At 48.4% G+C, this 18,797-nt stretch overlaps 1 protein-coding gene across 1 annotated transcript in view; it reads right to left on the bottom strand.

Annotated features, from left to right (window-relative positions):
• The window catches only part of NTN1 (netrin 1), a 163,426-nt gene extending 147,996 nt beyond the window's left edge, over positions 1-15,430 (bottom strand). Inside the window, exons 1-2 of the mRNA XM_006217763.4 lie at positions 15,064-15,430; positions 13,523-14,604 (exon numbers count right to left, since the gene is read on the bottom strand). Coding sequence (XP_006217825.2) covers positions 13,523-14,540 — 1,018 coding nt within the window. The 5' untranslated portion in view covers positions 14,541-14,604; positions 15,064-15,430. The remainder of the gene's footprint in view (positions 1-13,522; positions 14,605-15,063) is intronic.
• Positions 15,431-18,797: the final 3,367 nt, after the last annotated feature.

Below are 18,797 nucleotides of genomic sequence, written 5' to 3' on the forward strand. Positions count from 1 at the left end.
CGAGTTGTAAAGATTCTAAAAATTAGACAGTGGTACAAAGTACTTAGCACACACAGAGCCAGGCACAACGTGAGTGTTCAATGAATATTATTAGGTGTTATTATCATCACTTCCAAAAATTTCAAACAAAGAAACAAATCTAGGCAAAGAGAGAGTGAGAATAAATACTCACTATCAGAAATCAGAAAGGTGATACAGATACATATGAAATTTTTTAAAAATACTTTTAGTGATTACTATATACAACTATGCTTAAGAAATGAAACTCTGGGTAAATCATTATTTTCTTGGAAAATAAACTACCAAATCTGACTCAGAAAGCAGTTGAAAAATTCCTGAATAAACATATAAGCATGGAAGGAATTGAAATGGTTATCAAATAACTCCTTTCAAAAATGGCACAAGGCCCAGATGGGCTAATTCTAGCAAATCTTCAAGGAACAGTTATTTCTCATGCTACTTAAATTATTCCACAGCATAGAAAGGAACAGAAACTTCTCACTTCATTTTATAAGGTTAGAACAACCTGGATACAAAAGGCAATATGAAGAGAAAAAAATTCAGACAAATTACACTTTTGAACAGATACAAAAATCAAAAATAAAATATGAGCAAAGAATAATATATAACCAAATAAACTTTATTCCAGGAATGCTGGGAGAGTTCAAATTTAGAAAATTACAAAACCACAATGAGGTACCACTTCACAGTCACCAGGGTGGCTATAATCAAAAAGACAGAGTATAAGTATTGATGAGGATGTGGGAAAATTGGAACCCTCACACACCACAGGCAGGAATGTAAAATGGAACAGCTGCTTTGGTAAACAGTCGGGCAGTTCCTCAAAAAGTTAAATACAGAGTTGCCACATGACCTAGCATTTCCACTCCTAGGTTATATACCCAAGAGAAACGAAAACACATACATACAAAAATTTGTACATCAGTGTTCACAGGAGCACTATTTCTCATAACCATAAGTGGGAACAATCCAAATTGTTTCCTATCCAAAACACCACCTGAAGAATGAATAAATAAAATGTGACCTATCGATACAATGAAATATTACTCAACCAAAAACAAAAAAGGAATGAAGTAGTCACACATTATAACATGGATAAACCATGAGGACATTATGCTAACTGAAATAGTCTCAAAAGGCCACATATTATATGGTTCTATTTAAATAAAATGTCCAGAAGAGGCAAATCTATACAGATCAAAAGTAGATTAGTTGTTGTCGAAGGCTGATTTGGTGGTAGGAGGGAGGGAATGGGAAGTGACTACTAATGGGTATGAGGTTTCTTTGGGGGGGGTGGCAAAAATTAATTTTAATGATGGTTGCACCACTCTATAAATATACTAAAAACCATTGAATTGTATGCTTTAAATTGATGAATTGTATGGTACATGAATTATATTTCAATTAAGCTATTAAAAAATCTTATAAAATCAATCAATGTAATTCATTATATTATAATCAAAGCAGAAATATTGTATCCTCATTTTGACTGTTGGATTAACATTCCACATATTCTTGATTTAAAACAACAAAAAGGAGCAAACCTCCCAGTAAACCAAGAACAGAGGTCATCCCTTTGAGCACAACAAAGAATATCTATCTGAAACTAGTAACAGGCAACACACTTAATGATGAAACTCTAGAAGCATTCTCACTCAAGGCAGGAGCAACACAAGGGTGTATCTTACCATTACTACATTCCATTACTTTAAAGTTCTGTCCAATGCAGTAAGACAAGAAAAATAAAAGTACAAGCATTAGAAAAGAATAGCTAAAATATTCATGATTTGTGGATTATAACTGAATATGAAAAAAATTTAAGAGAAGAGAGTTAACTGGAACACTGTAAGTCAAGATGGTGGCTACACTGAGGGATGGTGATACGAAGGGCAGAAGGAGGCCATCTGGAAATCTTATTTCTTGATGACTGAGCTAGTTACACAGGTGAGTGGACTTTGTGAACATTCATCCAGCTGAACATGCATGATTGAAGAGAGAAGACTGGCTAGCCAACATGCTGGAGGGCAGAGAAGGAACAAGGTCCCATGTCTCTCCCTCCCCAAGTGGAAGGACTGGTGGGTGAGAGGTGGGGAAGTTCCCAGGAGTCTTGAAGGGCAGGCCCAAGAGAGGTCACCCCGTCAGAGCCTGAGCAGCCTCCTGATGGAACCCCAGTGGAATGCAGGGGGTGGGAAATGACACTGTTCACATTGTAGAGCTGCGTCTGGTTGAGATGGGAATGGAGTGGGCTGGGGGATGCAGATGGGAAAAGTCTTCAGGAAGGAGGTGCATCCACTGAGTCACAGAATATCAGCACTGAAGATGGTCTTCGTGACCCAACCTCTTATTTGACAGAAGAGAAAACCGAGGCCCAGAGAAGTGAAGGCACTTGCCCAAAGTCACCTCTGCCCCAGTACTAGCAGTTTTCCTTGACAGGGTTTATACAGACTAGAGATGAGACACAGCCAGGTACGGTGGTGGAAAGGAAGACTCCAGAGCCACACTACCTAGATTCTAACCACAACACCATCATTGCTAATGGTGAGGACTTGGGCAAGGCACGTATCCTCCACATGCCTCTTTTTTCACCTGTAAAAACGGTAAATAAATGTAAATGTGTACAATTGCTTTCGACAGAGCACACAATCAACGTATAACCAGGATGTACTAAAGCTGAACGGATACCTACCCTAGGACCCGAGATTTCACTTCTAGATACATACCCAACAGAAATGCATTCAAATGTGCATCCAAAGACCTGGACAAGTATGGCCCCCACAGAGTTATTTTTAATGCTAAAATCTGGAAACGACACCATAAATGGAACAGACAGACCAATTTATACATAAATGAGAATGAATAAAACTACTGCTACCCAGGGGTAAATACCACAAACGGACTACAGAGCAAAAGCAACCAGAATCTGATTTCATTTACACAAAATTCAAAAACAGTCAAAACCAGTGCATGGTGGGCAGGGGGTGTGGTGACTGAAGGGGAGCTCAGGGCTGTTTCTGGGGTCCTGGTTATGCAAGTGTATCTAATCATGAAAAGGCTTTGAGCTATGCACTTGGCATCTGCGTGCCTTTCTGTACTTACACTACACTTCAATAAAGAAACTGACTTAGTCATAATCATAATAGAACCCATCTCATAAGGCTGTTATGAGGATTAAATGAGGTAATATTCGTGAAGTGTTTAGAACAAAGTGTGGCGGTAATGAGGGCCACAGAAACATGTGCTGATAAAAAGCTCCACGTCTAATTTTTCTAAACAGGACATGTGGCTGGCCAACAGGTACCTGAAAAGATGCTCAACATCGCTACTTATCAGGGAAATGCAAATCCAAACCACAATGAGATGTCACCTCGCACCTGTCAGAATGACCATCATCAAAGAGAACACAAGTAACAAATGCTGGTGAGAAGGTGGAGAAAAGGAAAGCACCATACCCCATAGGCAGGAATGTAAATTGGTGCAGCCACTGTGGAAAACAGCATGGAGGTTTCTCAAAAAACTAAAAATAGAACTCCATGTGACCCAGCAATTCCACTCCTGGGTATACATCCAAAAAAACACAAAAACACTAATTCAAAAAGATCCATGCACCCCCAATGTTTACAGCAGCACTATTCACAAGAGCCAAGACATGGAAGCCAGCTAAATATCCATCAAGAGATGGATGGATAAAGAAGATGCGGTGTATGTATACAATGGAATACTACTCGGCCATAAAAAAGAATGAAATTTTGCCACTTGCAGCGACATGGATGGACTTGGAGAGCATTATGCTAAGTAAAGCAAGCCAGACAGAGAAAGACAAATACTGTATGATATCACTTACATGCGGAATCTAAAAAATAGAACCAACTAGTGAATATAACAAAAAAGAAGCAGACTCACATATACAGAGAACAAACTAGTGATTACCAGTGGGGAGAAGGAGGGGGAAGGGGCAACATAGGGATAGAGGATGAAGAGGTACAAACTCTTAGGTATAAAATAAGCTACAAGGATGTGCTGTACAACACGGGGAATATAGCCCATCTTTTATAATAACTATGAGTGGGGTATAACCTTTACAAATCATGAATCACTATATTATACACCTGTAACTTATGTAATATACAGCAACTATTCTTCAATTTTAAAAAACTTTTTTAAGAAAAAAGAAACAGCCCCAAATCTAGGCAGAGCACTAGCACTCTGCCTCGGGGTCTCCTTCCTGTGCCCCTCCTCTGAGCCCCCTCCTTGGCACAATGCAAGAGCCCCTCTCACTCCCCACCCTACCCCATAGACCAGCATAGTCTTGAGCGAAGCCCCCAAGACACGGAGGCACTGAAGGCACAGAGAGCTTAAATCACACGCCCCAGGTCACACACGCCCAGCACTTTCTCCCAGGCAGTCTGAAGCTGGAGATAGGTTCTCTCAACCATAACCCCTACTACACACATCTTGGTATTTCATACGTTATCAAAGAGAACCCTGTGCTCCCTGATCTTGATTTTAGAACTAAATCACTTCTATGCACCAGGAAAATCAGAACTTGCTTTTCACTTAAATGTGGGTCACGGTTCGGCAGACACCTTTGATTTAAAACAACAAACAGCTCTCTCACCTTGGCTCCAACAACAAACCGGGGTGAGAAGAAGAGAGGACGCCCAGTCCCGTTCCTCCCTGGCACGTCAGGGCATCGTGATGGCCAATCTGCCCCAAACCGGGTTTAAGCCCGATCGGTTTCCGTGGGTTGGAGGGAGACACAGCCTCCTTCCTCATGGCAGCTGGGAAGGCCAAGCACTTCCTCACCGCGATTCTCCCCGGGGCTGAGCCGGGAGCGAGACAGGGGTGGGTCTGGGAATAAAGAGTTGGCTGAGATCAAGCTGCCCACCTCTGCGGTCTGGCTGCGGGGAGAGGAAACAAGCTGGCCGCAGGACGCAGAGCAGGGGGGCCGGTGTCCAACAGCCCTGCCCTGGGGCGCCCAACCCAAAGGTACTTTCATGTTTTGGAGGCCAAATTCTGTATCTGTAAACACAATGTGTTTCCTTTTTCATGCTGGGGTTGGAGCTGTTATTGTTCAGCCCTTTCTGCGATGGCCCAAATGTAAGCAGAGCACTAGCCCGTGCAGAGTCCTGGGCCTCGGATGCCCCGCAGACAAGGTTTGGGGTTGAGAGCCTGGCTTCTAGGGTGGGAAGAGCCCAAGGTCATTTCCTTCGCATTCTGGGGCAGCTCTGGGCTTCTCCCAGTCCAGGGGACCCTGCATGGGAACTTCAGAGCTGACTGCCCCAGGGAGACCACTCTTTTCAGGGAACTGTGGTCTCTCACACTCTTGACATGGAAGAAAACAAAAGCTACGACAGAGCAGATGCAGGAGGCAAACGTGAAGTGGACCCCAAAGCAATCCTTTCCTGGTACCAGAGCCAGATCCGGAACCTGCTTCCTCTCAAGACCCTCAGCACCTTCCCTGTGTCCTGGGCGCTGAGCAAAAAGCTCCTCACTTTGGGGGCTCCCCATGTTTACAGTTCAGAACAAGTATCCACCTCTCACAAGCACACCCTCCCTGACGAATGTATCCCACCTGCGGGGAGGGCATCACTTCATACCTCTTTACCCCGCCAGACCCAACAGAGCCACCTGACCACTGACTGCTCCAGAAACATCCACTTACAGGGTACTTCTTTGTCTGTAGGCTAGGGGAGCAGGGGAAGGTCTTCTAGGACCCATGTCATATAGTTTCCATCTCCCAGGCTAATTCTGATGAAGTAGTAATGGCTGCCTAGAGAATTATATTGAAAAGGAGTCTAATACACTAAGACCATTTCTGGACATTGGAGAAAAGAGTGCTGTGATTGATTAGCAATGCCTGCCCTGGTTTCAGAACTGGGAAGCAGTGGTGCCTTTGCTAAGTATTCCACAGCCACTCCAAGAAGCCACGAAGACCAGAATCAGGCAGCAGAAACTGTCCATCACTTTGGGCCATTCCATCAAACATGGAATGTAATACAACATAGGTGTTCAGGAAACTAAAAGAGATCAATCTCATTTCCTTGTTACCTAAGACTCATTTATTCAAATCCAGCCCATTTAAAGGTGCCTGTGGTCCTATGGATTGTCTAATTTAGATGTGGAGCCTCTAGAATACGTGAAAAAATTGGACATGACAACCAATAATCTCTCTTCCCAGTAGGCAGAAAAGGACTGGGGAAAATCTAGCAATAGCATCAGCCAAGAGGGGACACGAATGGGTCCCCAGATGAAACTGGACCACTTGCACCGAGGGCTTACCACTTACACCTTACCTAGGCTGGGCCTGAATCCTCCAGAGACAGACTTCTAGCCCCTCCTTTCAGACCGAGTTGGGAGGATTCATTGGTTATCAGTTGATGGGGTGAACTTTCTGTTCTCTTAGTGTTACTTTCTGCCTTTCAAGGTTTTCACCCAACAAATTTACTCTGACCTCTGAAAAGCCACCCATCCCTTTAAATAACCTGGAATCCTGCTACAGCTACAGAGAAGTCTTTCTTCTGGATCTTCTTTATATGCATAAGTGCACTGCAAAACGATTAGAGCCTTAGCTCCAGCTAATACACGAACCCCGACAGCAGAAGGCTCAGAGGTCTCCGGGAAGGACCCCGACACAGGCAAAGGCAGAGCACATTCCTCCATTCCTCAGCAGTGCTCCTGAACCACTGGTGCACCTGTCCCCTGGATAACACCATCCCTTGTTCTCTGAGCGCCAGCAGATGCCTCTGATAGAAACATCCCCCCGCAGAGGAGGCTTGGGGCAGGCGCTTAAGTGTTGGAAGAGAATGGCTTGGACGAGAGGCATTTCACTTCTCATCCATCCCATGACCACCGTCCCTTCTCTTGGTCGGAGGGCAGACCTGGCACAAAATGCTACAGGCAGGGTTGAACACACACCTCGCCCAGTCCTCTCAGGAGCTAGGGAAGGAAGCATTATCTCCGGAGGCAAAGAACTGACAATTGGAATGGGTCTCTGCCTTCTGACGTGGGGGAAATTCACGTAAATTACATGGCATTTCAAAGGCAAATTAAAATCTAATTCTAAGTATACAATAGGGATACATTTGGGGTACACAGGGATACAGAAATGCAATTCTGAACTTCCCATGTTGTGCTGCACCCATGACAGCAGGCAGCATGGAGGCGAACAGCCCTGGGTCTGAGGATGTCCCAGGCAGCTCACTTATCTCAGTGCTGTTTAGAATCGTCCCTCAGAGCTGCTGACAACAGGACACAGCTTTCACGTGATCAGCCTTGCGCAAGCGCCGCCGACACCTCCTGCTCTCCGCGTATGCAACAGCGTCACCGAGCAAGCCAAGATGTGCCCTGTCCCCACTGAGCTTGGTTTGTGTAAAAGCTGCCCTTTGGTGGCAGGGACATCTGGTTTCAAAAGGCTTCCGTTCCTTGTGCCAATCTGATTAACTGAAACAAAGCACGTGTAAAGCACCTGCTACAGTGCCTGGCACTTAGTAGGGGTTTGTGGTCTGTCTTCAAGATGTAACCTGACAACCCCCTTGCGCTGACATTCTAAACTCCCAGGCCACCCAAACCGACGCCGCGTCCTCCGAGCCTGCGGAATGGCTGACGTGTGTCTTCCCAAACGACAGGCAAAATGCGGCGGGCCACTCTGCAAGTGTTAGGCTTAAATCCTGAGCATTTCAAAAGCCCCCAGAGACCTCGGGTCTCCCTCTAATGAAAGGCACTGCAGAAACCCAAGGTATGATTATCACTTCTGAAAGGAAGAAAAAAGATACTGGCTCACAAAATACCCATACTAGTGCATCAGCAGATAAGACTGTTTTATAATCCAGTTCCCTAGAGAGCCATTTATTTTGGTCGGGCCAGTGTGCACAGCAGACACCGTAGAAGCCATCAAGATAACACGAATAACAACCCAGTGGACTTTTGAAGTGTAAACATAAAAGTCTATTAAGAATACAATGTTGGTTTAATCCCAAGACAAAAAATTTACTTAATGAAAAGCACAACTCATCTCAAGAAGGAAATATCGATACCAGCTGTGAGCAGAAAATGAGGGGGGATTCCTTCCAGGGAACATCTGAATTTCAACCCACTGCCTTTCCAATATTTACTCTGGACATAAAGTCTCAAATACTTTTCCAAGGATCTCATTTTTCAGGAGGAGGAGGTCAGAGAGAAGTCTGGGCAGGGCCAAAGGAGAGCTTGGCAAAACCTGAAAATGTACAGACACACCCCAGAAGGTTTGCCCTGAGACAGCTCTGTCTGGCTTCTCTGGGTAGAGTGGGGGGCAGCTTCCTGGCCCACCAGGTGCTAATGAGGACCCCAGCAGAGACCCTCACTCCAGCTGCCAAAAGGCCAACAGAGATAAATGATGGCCCTGTGCTAATGACGCACGCACTGCACCTACAGGATATGCCACTAAACGCCTCTCTTTAACAACCACACTTCTGAGCCACTTCCTAGAATTTTTCAATATGTTCTGGAGAAGCAACAGGATACTGAGCACTAGGGAGAAAGGAGAAGGCCTAATTTAAAAGGGTTTTCTGATCACAAGTTCTGTTCCACCAGCTTTGAGAGATTATGGGCCCTGAAATCAAGGAAGACCTGGCCATCGGCAACACCTGTGCATGCGGAGACGCTTAAACCCTCTTCACTTACATTCCTAAAAACTCCCAGCCTCCACCAGGCCTGATGGCTAAAAGAGAGGACAACTTCTTACAGACAATTTCATACTTCAGTATGTCTGAATATAATGAATATGTTATATGACATGATGTGACATTATAGAACGGAGTGGAATACAACACAACTAGGGAACCACCTCTAATTCTAGCAAGAGGTTAACGGGCTGGTCCAACTATTCTCCTATCCAGGCAGACCTCATTTTATGGCACTTCACTTACCTGAGTTTCGTAGATGCTGCATTTTTTTTTTTAATTGAAGGTCTGGGGCAACCCTGCCCCAAGCAAGTCTATCGGAGCCATTTTCCAACAGCATTTGCTCACTTCGTGCCTCTGTGTCACATGTTGGAATTCTTCGCAAGATTTCAAACTTTTTCATCATTACACACGTGTTATGGTGATTTGCGAGTGGTGATCTTTGATGCTACTACTACAACTTGCTGAAGGTTCGGACGATGGTGAGCATTTTTTAGCAATAAAGTACTTTTAAATTAAGATATGTACATTTTTTAGACAAAACCCTATTGCACGCTTACTAGACAACAGTATAATGTAAACAACTTTTACAGGTACTGGGAAGCCGAGAAAGTCATGTGACTCGCTTTCCTGTGTATTTGTTTTATTGCAGGTGGTCTGGAATGAACCTGCAGTATCTCTGAGGTCTGCCTATACACGGAAATGTAAGTGTCATTCATTCACCCATCCAGCCATTCCACGGGGAGGCACACAGAGGATGCAATAAAACAAAGCATACTGTCGGGCTGGAATCCCAGCTCCACCACCTACGAGCTATATGGCTTTGGGCAAACCATTTAATGTCTCTAAGTTATGATTTCCTCATCTGTAAAATAAGGACAATAATAGGGCCTATTATAACCATAGTCGTGATGATTAAATGACTAATGAGTTTGGCAAAAAATGAGTCCTCAAGGGTTAATCATGTAAAGACAATAATTATAATAATTACCATGACGATAAAAACACGCACCCATCTACAGCAACGTACCAGACTCTGGACTAAGGAGCAAATCATGTTAGCCTTCTGATTTTGCAAGCGTCTTTAGTGGGGCGTTCGATTTCTCATGGCAACACCTTCCATATAACCTCCCTCTGCCACTGGGGATGATGGTGGGCCCGAGCACCAGAGCCATTTACAGCATGAGGAACCCCCCTCCAAAGCATGTTTAAACAATTATGAGCATTACCTTGCAGGTACCCATAACCACAGGAGGCCAGCCCAGCACAGTGCGCTCATCTTGCAGAGTCGTCTTTTGTGTGGGTTTTGGGTTTCAGCTGGGCCACGCAAAGCCTTCAGAGTGAGTGGCAAAACAAGTTTTCATAAGCTCACCCTGTCACAAACCAGGCAGGGGTTCATGCTGACATCCCCACAGTAAGATTAAACAGCATGCTTCGTCAGAAACTAAATACTAACACAGCTCTGACGTCAGGGGGACGTTGATTAAAACTGATGTCAATAATTTATGAAACACAATATGGTCTTCAGATGCTCTTTTTACAAAAAGGAAGGGGTTGGAGTTGGGGGGAGAAAAGGGCCTAGCAACCCAGGTGGTTTAAAACTGTTCATGCATTTTCTCTTGAATGTCCACCCCCCCACCATGCATGGATGCTTCTTTACACGATGAATATAAATGCACATGTGCACAGGAACATGTGAACACGGCTGGTACATATGGGCGGAAGAAAGTATTCAGTTATTCCACGGAGAGCTGTCGAGGCTGTAACGTTATACGTGGTCTTGTCTTTCATATTGTTTTGGGTTCCCCCCACCCCCGGAAGAAACCCAAAATTGCGTTTAAAATAAAGTTGGGCCTTACAAAAGTTCACATTTATTCCACAGAGAACTCAACCTTGAAAGAACACTGAAAAGAAAGCTGGACCAAAGAAAACCTATAGGATACAGGCATTTCTTAGTCAGCTGAAAGTACCTGGGCCCTGCCTAGAATCATTCAGTCAAATAATAATACCGATTTTTTTTTTAAGTTTTAGGATTTGGGGGGCGAGGGGGCTGGTGAGAGGGTTAAAGGAAGGATGCCAATTTAGTCTATTATAAATCATGTCTCATTTTAGAAAGGCAAAGAGAAGAGCACAGTGATAATGACAACCCTTATTTTTTTTTAAATCAAGACTCATTTTTTAAAAGAAAAATACATGCTTTACTTTGCCTTAGCTGTAAATAATCTGGGTAGCCCGGCTTTATATGTCAACAGTGTGAAATTCACAAGATGGGATTATGTTGGAGAAAAAAATCTGAGCCGCTGATAGTACAAAAGTTAGTGTTTGAAGGATTTATTAATGCTTTTTTCCCAGCACAGTGCCCTGTAGTGTCTCAGAACACCTGTCAAATACTAATTCATTCACATACCTCCACTTCAGGGCCTTTTCATAAAAAGCTCGACCTTTACTTGTAAATCACTTCTAAATTGTCTTTGCTGACTTTCTCTTTTGCGGAATGATGGCAAAATCACTAAGACTTCAATTAAGACTTTATGGGAACTTCAACCTGACATTCCCGGGGCTATATCTACAAGGTATCAGAACATCTATTCAAAAAGGAAACTATAAATAACTTTTAACATTGTTGAATTGGCTTGGCTTTTATGAGATGACTGAATAATTGGCAAGATTTAAAGATACTTTGACTACTGAGAATTAAAATAACTTCAGTAAAAACCAGAAAATATTGTCAGCCGATTATTTGTCATGTAGATTATGTACTTATTAGGCCTAATTAAACTTTTTGAACAAAAAGGCCTTCTAATTACGTTAGTTAATATGTTGATTGCTCAATTTGGCTTAAAAATAAACCGGTCAATCCAATTTGTGCACAGAGTTAGTGCTTTGGTCAAAAGACAAAATCCTCAACTATAGAGATTATTTCAAGTGCGTGGCCATTGTTATAACAATTGCGGGTTACGTCTCCACATCCAAAGTGACAGGGAGAGATGGGGGTGGTTGGTATCTGAACAATACCAACGCTGCTAAGACGAATTTTCAAGCCAGTAAAATGTTACCATAATATCCAGTTTATTTGCCTCAATGTATTCCCTTGTATTTCTTCCAATCAGGCCCTGCCAGTGACAATGAGAAGTTATCCTTCACGTGCACAGACAAACTAAAACTGATAGCAAAACTCTGGGAAGCCTTTTAAATGTCAATGAAGGATTTTTACGCACAAAAGGAAGAAAAGAGGAAAGGGGGAGAAGAAAGACAAGAGATGGGAAAAACCAACATTTCTGAAGGAACTGAGCAGATCAAAGGAGTTTTATTCCCAAAGACCACTAAGTCTGGGTATAACCACTATCTTGCCGCCGAATCCTGAAAAGTCTCTTCAAACTGGCAACCAGTTCTGTCCCTTAAAGGAGGGGGGATGAACGGAAGTGGGACACTCGGAGGGTAAAAATGGAGGCCCAGCCAGGCAACAGGAGGGATGGGCCTCTGCAGACCAAGATGCCTGACCGGGCCTCAGTGCCGATCCGGCTCTCCAAAACATGTTTTCCATTCCAAAAGTCTGCATCCACAGTCATGAGGCACAAACTATTCGACAACAACATGACACAATTAATCAGAACCAGACCTCAAAACGTGTGTTTGTGGGGACCCAGCGAACTTTGTAACGTGCCTCAGAGGCTGAAGCAACTTAAGAGACTCACACTGGCTGCCTGGGGTGGGGGCAGGGGGAGGGAGTATCTGTATTTCACAAAAAATGAACACCAAACGGTATGGTGACAAACCAAATAATTTTCAGTAAAATGAAATGTGGGGTTTGGAAACGTACACCTTATCGTGGAAAAAGGGAGTGGGGTCTTACTACTTTTCCCTTCCTTTTTTGTTCTTTCCTCCTGGGGAGAAACCGATGCCTCAGAGTTTCTACAGCAGCAAAGTCCTAAAATTCAAAAACAGAATGGATCCCATTTTTAAGTCTCATTTCTGACCCAGCAGTATCCACCAGGGCTGATTTTGTCAGATTTCTCTTCCAGGCACCGAGATCCCATTAAAATAAGAATCTGCGCCCTTAGTTAATTCGGAACTGTTTAATTTCACCAAATCTTGACGCTAACCAAAAAAAAAATCTGGTATTCTTTTTTGGATAGAGATTGAATTAGTTTAAAATTATTAGTGAACTCCCTTTGTAATCTGTAGGTAGTAATTGATTTAAATCACATCATTCTTTTGTTAACTTAAACACGCTATGCAAAAGGAAAATACATACTGTTTTTTCCAAACCATAAAAGACAAATGGAGGACGCAGAAATGATATTCGTCGGGTACCGAACTGGCCTCAAACTGCAAAGCCCTTTGCCATCTCCCAAGGGACTTGTGGTCGCGGAGCTGGAACTTCCCGGGAACCGGGCCGGGGTCCCCAGCAGGGCGCTCAGCTGCAGATTAGGAAAGGGGGGTGGGGAGGGGCGGAGGTGGATCCCAGGGTCCCGCCAAACTGAGGGGAAGGCAATGAGCTTTTGCCTTTGAATCCGGGGTTAGGAGGACCCGTCAGCAAATTTTCTGCAAAGCCTTCTCCCGCATCATTTCTCGTGCTTCTTCTTGGCTTCGCACCGTGCCCTAGACCCAAACCCGAGAGTCCACGGCCAGTGCCAGGCGCACGAGTGGACCGGCTCTCTGCCCTCCTCGGTCCAGGACATCCCCCACCATTCCCACATCCTCCCACCATTCCCACATCCACGCAGCTGGCGACCCTCAGCGGCGGAGTCCACCGGCGCTCCGGAGAACCCGCGGTCGCGAGACTCAGGAGCAGCCGCCCCGGTCCCCGCCCGCCGCCCGCGTCCCCGCGGCGCCCCACTCACCCACGCATTCGTTGGCCTCGCGGGCGGTGGCGCGCTGCCAGGGCCGGTCATAGTGGAAAGGCTTGCAGCGGTCGCACTCCGGACCGGCCGTGTTGTGCCTGCAGTCGCACACCAGGCTGTCGTCGCGGTCGCGCACGCAGCGGGCCGCGTGGCCGTTGCACTTGCAGCGACCGCCTACCTGCAGGTCCGACACGGCGTAGAAGTACGAGTCGCGCGCCAGCTCCGAGTCGTCCTCGTTCTCGTCTCCGAACGTGTGCAGGCGGCTGAAGGCCACGCGGATGTCGGTGGCCGTGACCCAGTCTTGCAGCACGGGCGAGTTGTCGAAGTCGTGCGCCGAGGGCCGCCCGTCCAGAGTGCTGAAGGCGATGAGGCCTCCCGAGAGCGGGCGCATGTCGGTGTGCGAGTCAGTGCACACGGCCTCCTGCTCGTTCTGCTTGGTGATGGGCGCGCGGTGCGGCCGGTTGTACATCTTGCGGCACTGCGTGGAATAGAACTGAAAGGGCACCCACGTGCGCCCGTAGTCCATGGACTTATAGATGGCCATAGACTCCGGCCGTGGCGAGCAGAACTGCAGGCTCACGTAGGTCACCTCGAACTTCTTGCCTAGAGACAGCGTAAGCGTGACGTTGTGCGGGAACTGCAGGTAGTTCTCCGACTGCCAGCACGTCAGGTTGTGTGGGTTGTTGAGATCGGTGAGGAAGGCGGGCGGGTGCGCCTTCTTGGGGTCCGACGCGTTGCAGAGGTGGCAGGAGCGCAGCCGCTCCTCGCCGCGCTCGCTCACCACGCAGTAGCGCGCCGGGGGCCGGCCGCAGGTGCTGGACACGCGCACGTCCTTGCCGAAGGCCGCGTTGACAAAGTCGGGGATGCAGCGGCGCGGGTGGCCGTTCTCGTCCGAGCAGGGGTCGGGCTGCGCCGCCTGGCCGGCGAACATGCTGAGCCCGGGCCCGCCGCGCACCGCGCCCACCAGGCACGCCACTGCCGCCAGCGCCGCCAGCGCCTCCCACACTGCGCGCATCATGCTGCGTCCAGCCTGCCCCGGCCCCGCCGCGCCGAAGAGTCGTTCTGCCCGCCGCAGAAGGCGCCTGCGGAGAGAGGGGAGCCGCACTCAGCCAGCCCGCCCCGCTCCCTCCACCCGCCGGGGGCGCGGCGAGCGGGGGCGCGGGCAAACGCCCGGCTTCCCCGGCACCAAGCCCGCGGCCGAACGCCCGCCTCGCTTCCCCGCGTCCCGGGGGCAGGCAAATCCGGGGACCCCCCCCAAGCCCGCACGGCCCGCGCCTCTTCTTCCCTGCCGGCGGCGAGTCGGGACCGCGGGCGATCACTCGGCTTCCCCGCCACCACCGCCTCCACGCCGCCCGAGGGTCATGCCCGCGCCCGTCTGCCTGTCCGCGGCCGGCCCGCCAGTATCCCAAATCTCGGACACAGGAGAGCTCGTGGGACCCCCGAGCCCGCACGGCCCGCGCCCCCTCCTCCCCGCAGCCCGGGGTCCCGTTCCGCTGTGTCGAATCGCAACCCCGCCGGCGAGTCCGCATTCGGGACTTTACCTCTGGAGACGGCAAAAGAGAAAGAAAAGTTTGCCCGGCCCCGGCCGGGGAGCCCGCGCGCCGGACGGCGGAGAGCCTCTCGCTGGCTGCTAGCAGGCGCGTCCTGCCTCAGCGCGGGCTTGCCAGCTCCATGCCCGGCGCGGCCGCCGCTGCCCCAGCCCCGGCCCGGCCCGGCCCGGCCGCCGCCGCCGCCGCCGCCGCCTCTCTCTCTCGAGTGACGACGCGACCGCCCGGCTCCCGCCGCTTCAGCCGCCGTGCGAGTGCCGCCCAGCCCGCGCCCGGGGCGCACACACACTCCCGCTGGCTGGCGCGCACTCACACACGCACGCACGCCCCCAAAGGCTCCGCCGCCGCCGCCGCCGCCGCCGCCGCCACTCGCGCTGGGAGTGGGGGGCGGAGGGGAGCGCGGGGGCGGGGGGCGGGGCCGCCGGGCGGGGCGCCGGCCAATAACGTCGGCGAGCTGCCGCCCGCTCGCGAGCAAAGTTTTAACCCCGGGAAAGAAGAAAGTTAAAGGGAAGCGGTCCGGGACCTGGAGAGAGCGGGAGCGCGATCGGCTGGGAACCCGGGCGCCCGAGAAAGAGAAGCAGAGACAAAGAGAAAGCGAGGAAAGCGCCCGGGGAAACCCCGGAGAGGGGGGCTGGGCCCGGCGCGCACTCCGCCGAGGGAGGAGGGGCCGGCCGGGGACCGTCCGCGTCGCCCCGGCCCTGCGCTGCCGGGAGAGCCCCGCAGGTTTCCGCCGGCCCCACGCCCAGGGGAGCGCTCAGGCGGCGGGGGAGTGGGAGATTTTTCTCCCTCCTGGTCCCGGGCAAACACATCTGTGTTTGTTTTCTTTGCCGCGTTGGGGTCGGCCTTCCTCTAACCCAGCCTGATGGCCGCGGTGGCACCGCGTACAGGGCCGTGCCCCGTGGGCAGACAGCCCGGGATCGGGAGAAAGAGGAGGATGGAACCTCTGCTGGCTTACTCCTCCTGCCCCAAGCCCCTGGAGTCCGGCGAGAAAGAGCTCTGACTCCCCACCCCAAGCCCCCCAATCCCCGCACAGTTGTCACCATGCTGTGGGCCTCTGTTGGGAACACGGCCCCTTTCCTGGCGGAGGAGCTGTAGTGGGCTGGAGGGTGAAGTGGAGAAAAAGCCAGACAGCATCTGGGCACTGGCCAACGCCCCTCCCGGACGGCTCTGCCAGGCCTCTGTCTAGCTGCCCCCAGATACAGAGGCAGCCTTATAGGTACTTATTGGCTCAGTTTTTAAGGGTGCTGTAGCCCATACTATCTCTTGGGAGCCCACAACAGCTTTGCAAGTAGGTATTAAACTCTTATTTTGCAGATGAGGAAACTCAGGTCTCAGGAGGTAAGAAACTTGACCAAGATCTCCCAGCTAGTAAACATCACATCCAGGAATAGAAAGAAACCTGGCTCCTTCCTGTCCTCCCGTTTGTCAAATGGATAGTCCCACCCAACTGTAGTCTCATAGGGCATCCTCAGGGCCACCCAGATTCTCCTTCCCTTCCTCTCTGCCACACTAACAAAAGGACAGAGGACAGTGACAGCATCCTTTTGACCATCTTGCAGCAGTAGCCAAAGCACTCTGGGGAAAGAATACACTGGGCTGAGAGTTTGGAACTAAACTGCGGTTGTTACTTTTAGATGAGTGATCCTGGATTGAAAGCACAGGGTCCTGGTTCTGGCCCAACAGCTGACTTGCTGCATTATCTCCATTGAGTGCCTCATTTTGTCTTACTGGTATTTTCATAAACTCTGAGAATGTACGAAGGAGCCTTGGGGCTGGTCTGGCCCAGCTCAGTCTCTTTGGAAGACAGCCCTCCCCGGCCTCCCTGAGAGACGGCCACCCAAGCCAGCTCTTCCAGGGATGGAAGTTCACCGCAGACCAAAGACATAAATCCTCTCCATTGCAGGGCAGCCTGGATTCATCCCCTCCCCTGGGGGAACACTTTAACTTTGCCTTCTTGTGCTGTGTACCACTCTCTACACTTGCCTTGTGGCAGAGGGGATTTTGAGTGACTTACAAGGGGACTTAAAACAAAGCAAAATAACATAAATAAGAAAGTGAGGTGGAAGGAGATAAATGTTTCTTTTTTATGTTTAACCAGGTGGACTGTGAAATGTTTAACCATTGTGGACTGTGAAATCCCAATAGCATACGGAAAGCCAGCAGAGCAGTTAGGAGCACGTGCTTTGGAGCCAAAGTATGACCTTGGCAAGTTTTGCATCTTTCTGTGCCTTGGTTTCTTCATTTGTTAAAGGGGGACAATAATTTCTATCTCACAGGATTGTAAGCATTAAATGAGTTAACACATACAGAAATTATCGCTTATAATATGTATGCATACATATTGTATTTAGATCCATCTATGTGAGTATACTTTCATTTAAAGGTGAATATACATAAAGCCAGGCACACATTAAGGGGCTGCAGAAATGTTAGTTGTTAGTTTTAAATTGCTAGCTCTTCATAGAATTTTAAAATTATTTAAAGAGGGACATTTAATGACATGGAAAGAGGTTCATGACATATAAAATGAAAAAAGCCATTTACAAAATACTGTGCCCCCTCCAAGAAACACTATGCATAGCATACTCTCATTTTTATTTTTTAAAGTCTGCCTGAAAAGACAACATTGTTCCTTGTAGGTATCTTGGGAAAGTGAGATTAGATTATAGGTGATTTTTGTTTTTGCTTGTCTGTTCTTGACTGTACACAGTAAAACAAGGAGAACTAAGAGAAGAAAGAGAAACTAAGAGGGAAGACAAAGTAGAGATGGGAATCAAGGTTAAGCGCCCCCTAGAATGCCCTATTCACTTCCTAGGGGTGGGCCACAAATTTGTCTCTCAGCTTTCCCGCAGCCAAAATGAAAAGGAGACCATGTCAGTTACACAATTCCCAGCGTCCATGGGATAAAAACAGACCTATTACTCAAGAGAATTACAACTATTCTTGGTACTAAAATCAGACAGGAATTTCTCCTGGGGGGCCTCATAAAGAGAACACAGTGTGAGGTAACAAGCAAACATCTTCAACATCCCTAAGCCCCTCAGAGGGTGTCTGTGATGGCCCACAGTGTACACTAATGGCCTCGCACCAAAACACAGGTCAGGAAGACAGTCTGACAAAAATGGGTCTGAAAGAGGCTCATCGGGCTACCCTGCTCACTGCCCACCCGACTTGATTCCTGGAGTATCTGCAAGACCGGATTGCCAGCGCTCTCAAGCCTTTCTCCTGCTATGTTTCTGTCCCAGAGCTTTTGATGGGCCTCACGTGGCAGCAAGTTTGAAGCTGTACTCCCTGGGGTTGCACCTCGCCAGCTGAGCTTAGGCCAGTGGTCTTCAGGAAGGATATGTGGGGCAGGGAGGGCACTTCCCACTTTTATTGTGATCACTGAGGTCTAAGCTTATCTTCTGCGGTAGGTCCTGGTGCCCAGGACTGTCACTTTGCAGCCTGGAGGTCCACAGCATTCTGGGAAAACCCTGTCACTTGTACAGCTGGTTCGATTCCATACAGCAGCCCTGACCAAGGCTCTACCTCTTCAAATTTTTGAAGATCAGCCCCGTGTCACCCCTCGGTTTTATCGCTCCTAGGCAAAATGTTCCCAGTTCTTTGTATGAGTTCTCACAGGACCCTTTTTTTCTGACCACTCTGCAGCCTCTCCCAATGCTCTCTAATCTGTTAGTGTCCCTTCCTCCAGCATACGGCCTTTTGAGGGGGCAAATGAATAAAACAGA

Source organism: Vicugna pacos, chromosome 16 (genome assembly GCF_048564905.1).
Source record: "Vicugna pacos chromosome 16, VicPac4, whole genome shotgun sequence".
Taxonomy (NCBI): Eukaryota; Metazoa; Chordata; class Mammalia; order Artiodactyla; family Camelidae; genus Vicugna; species Vicugna pacos.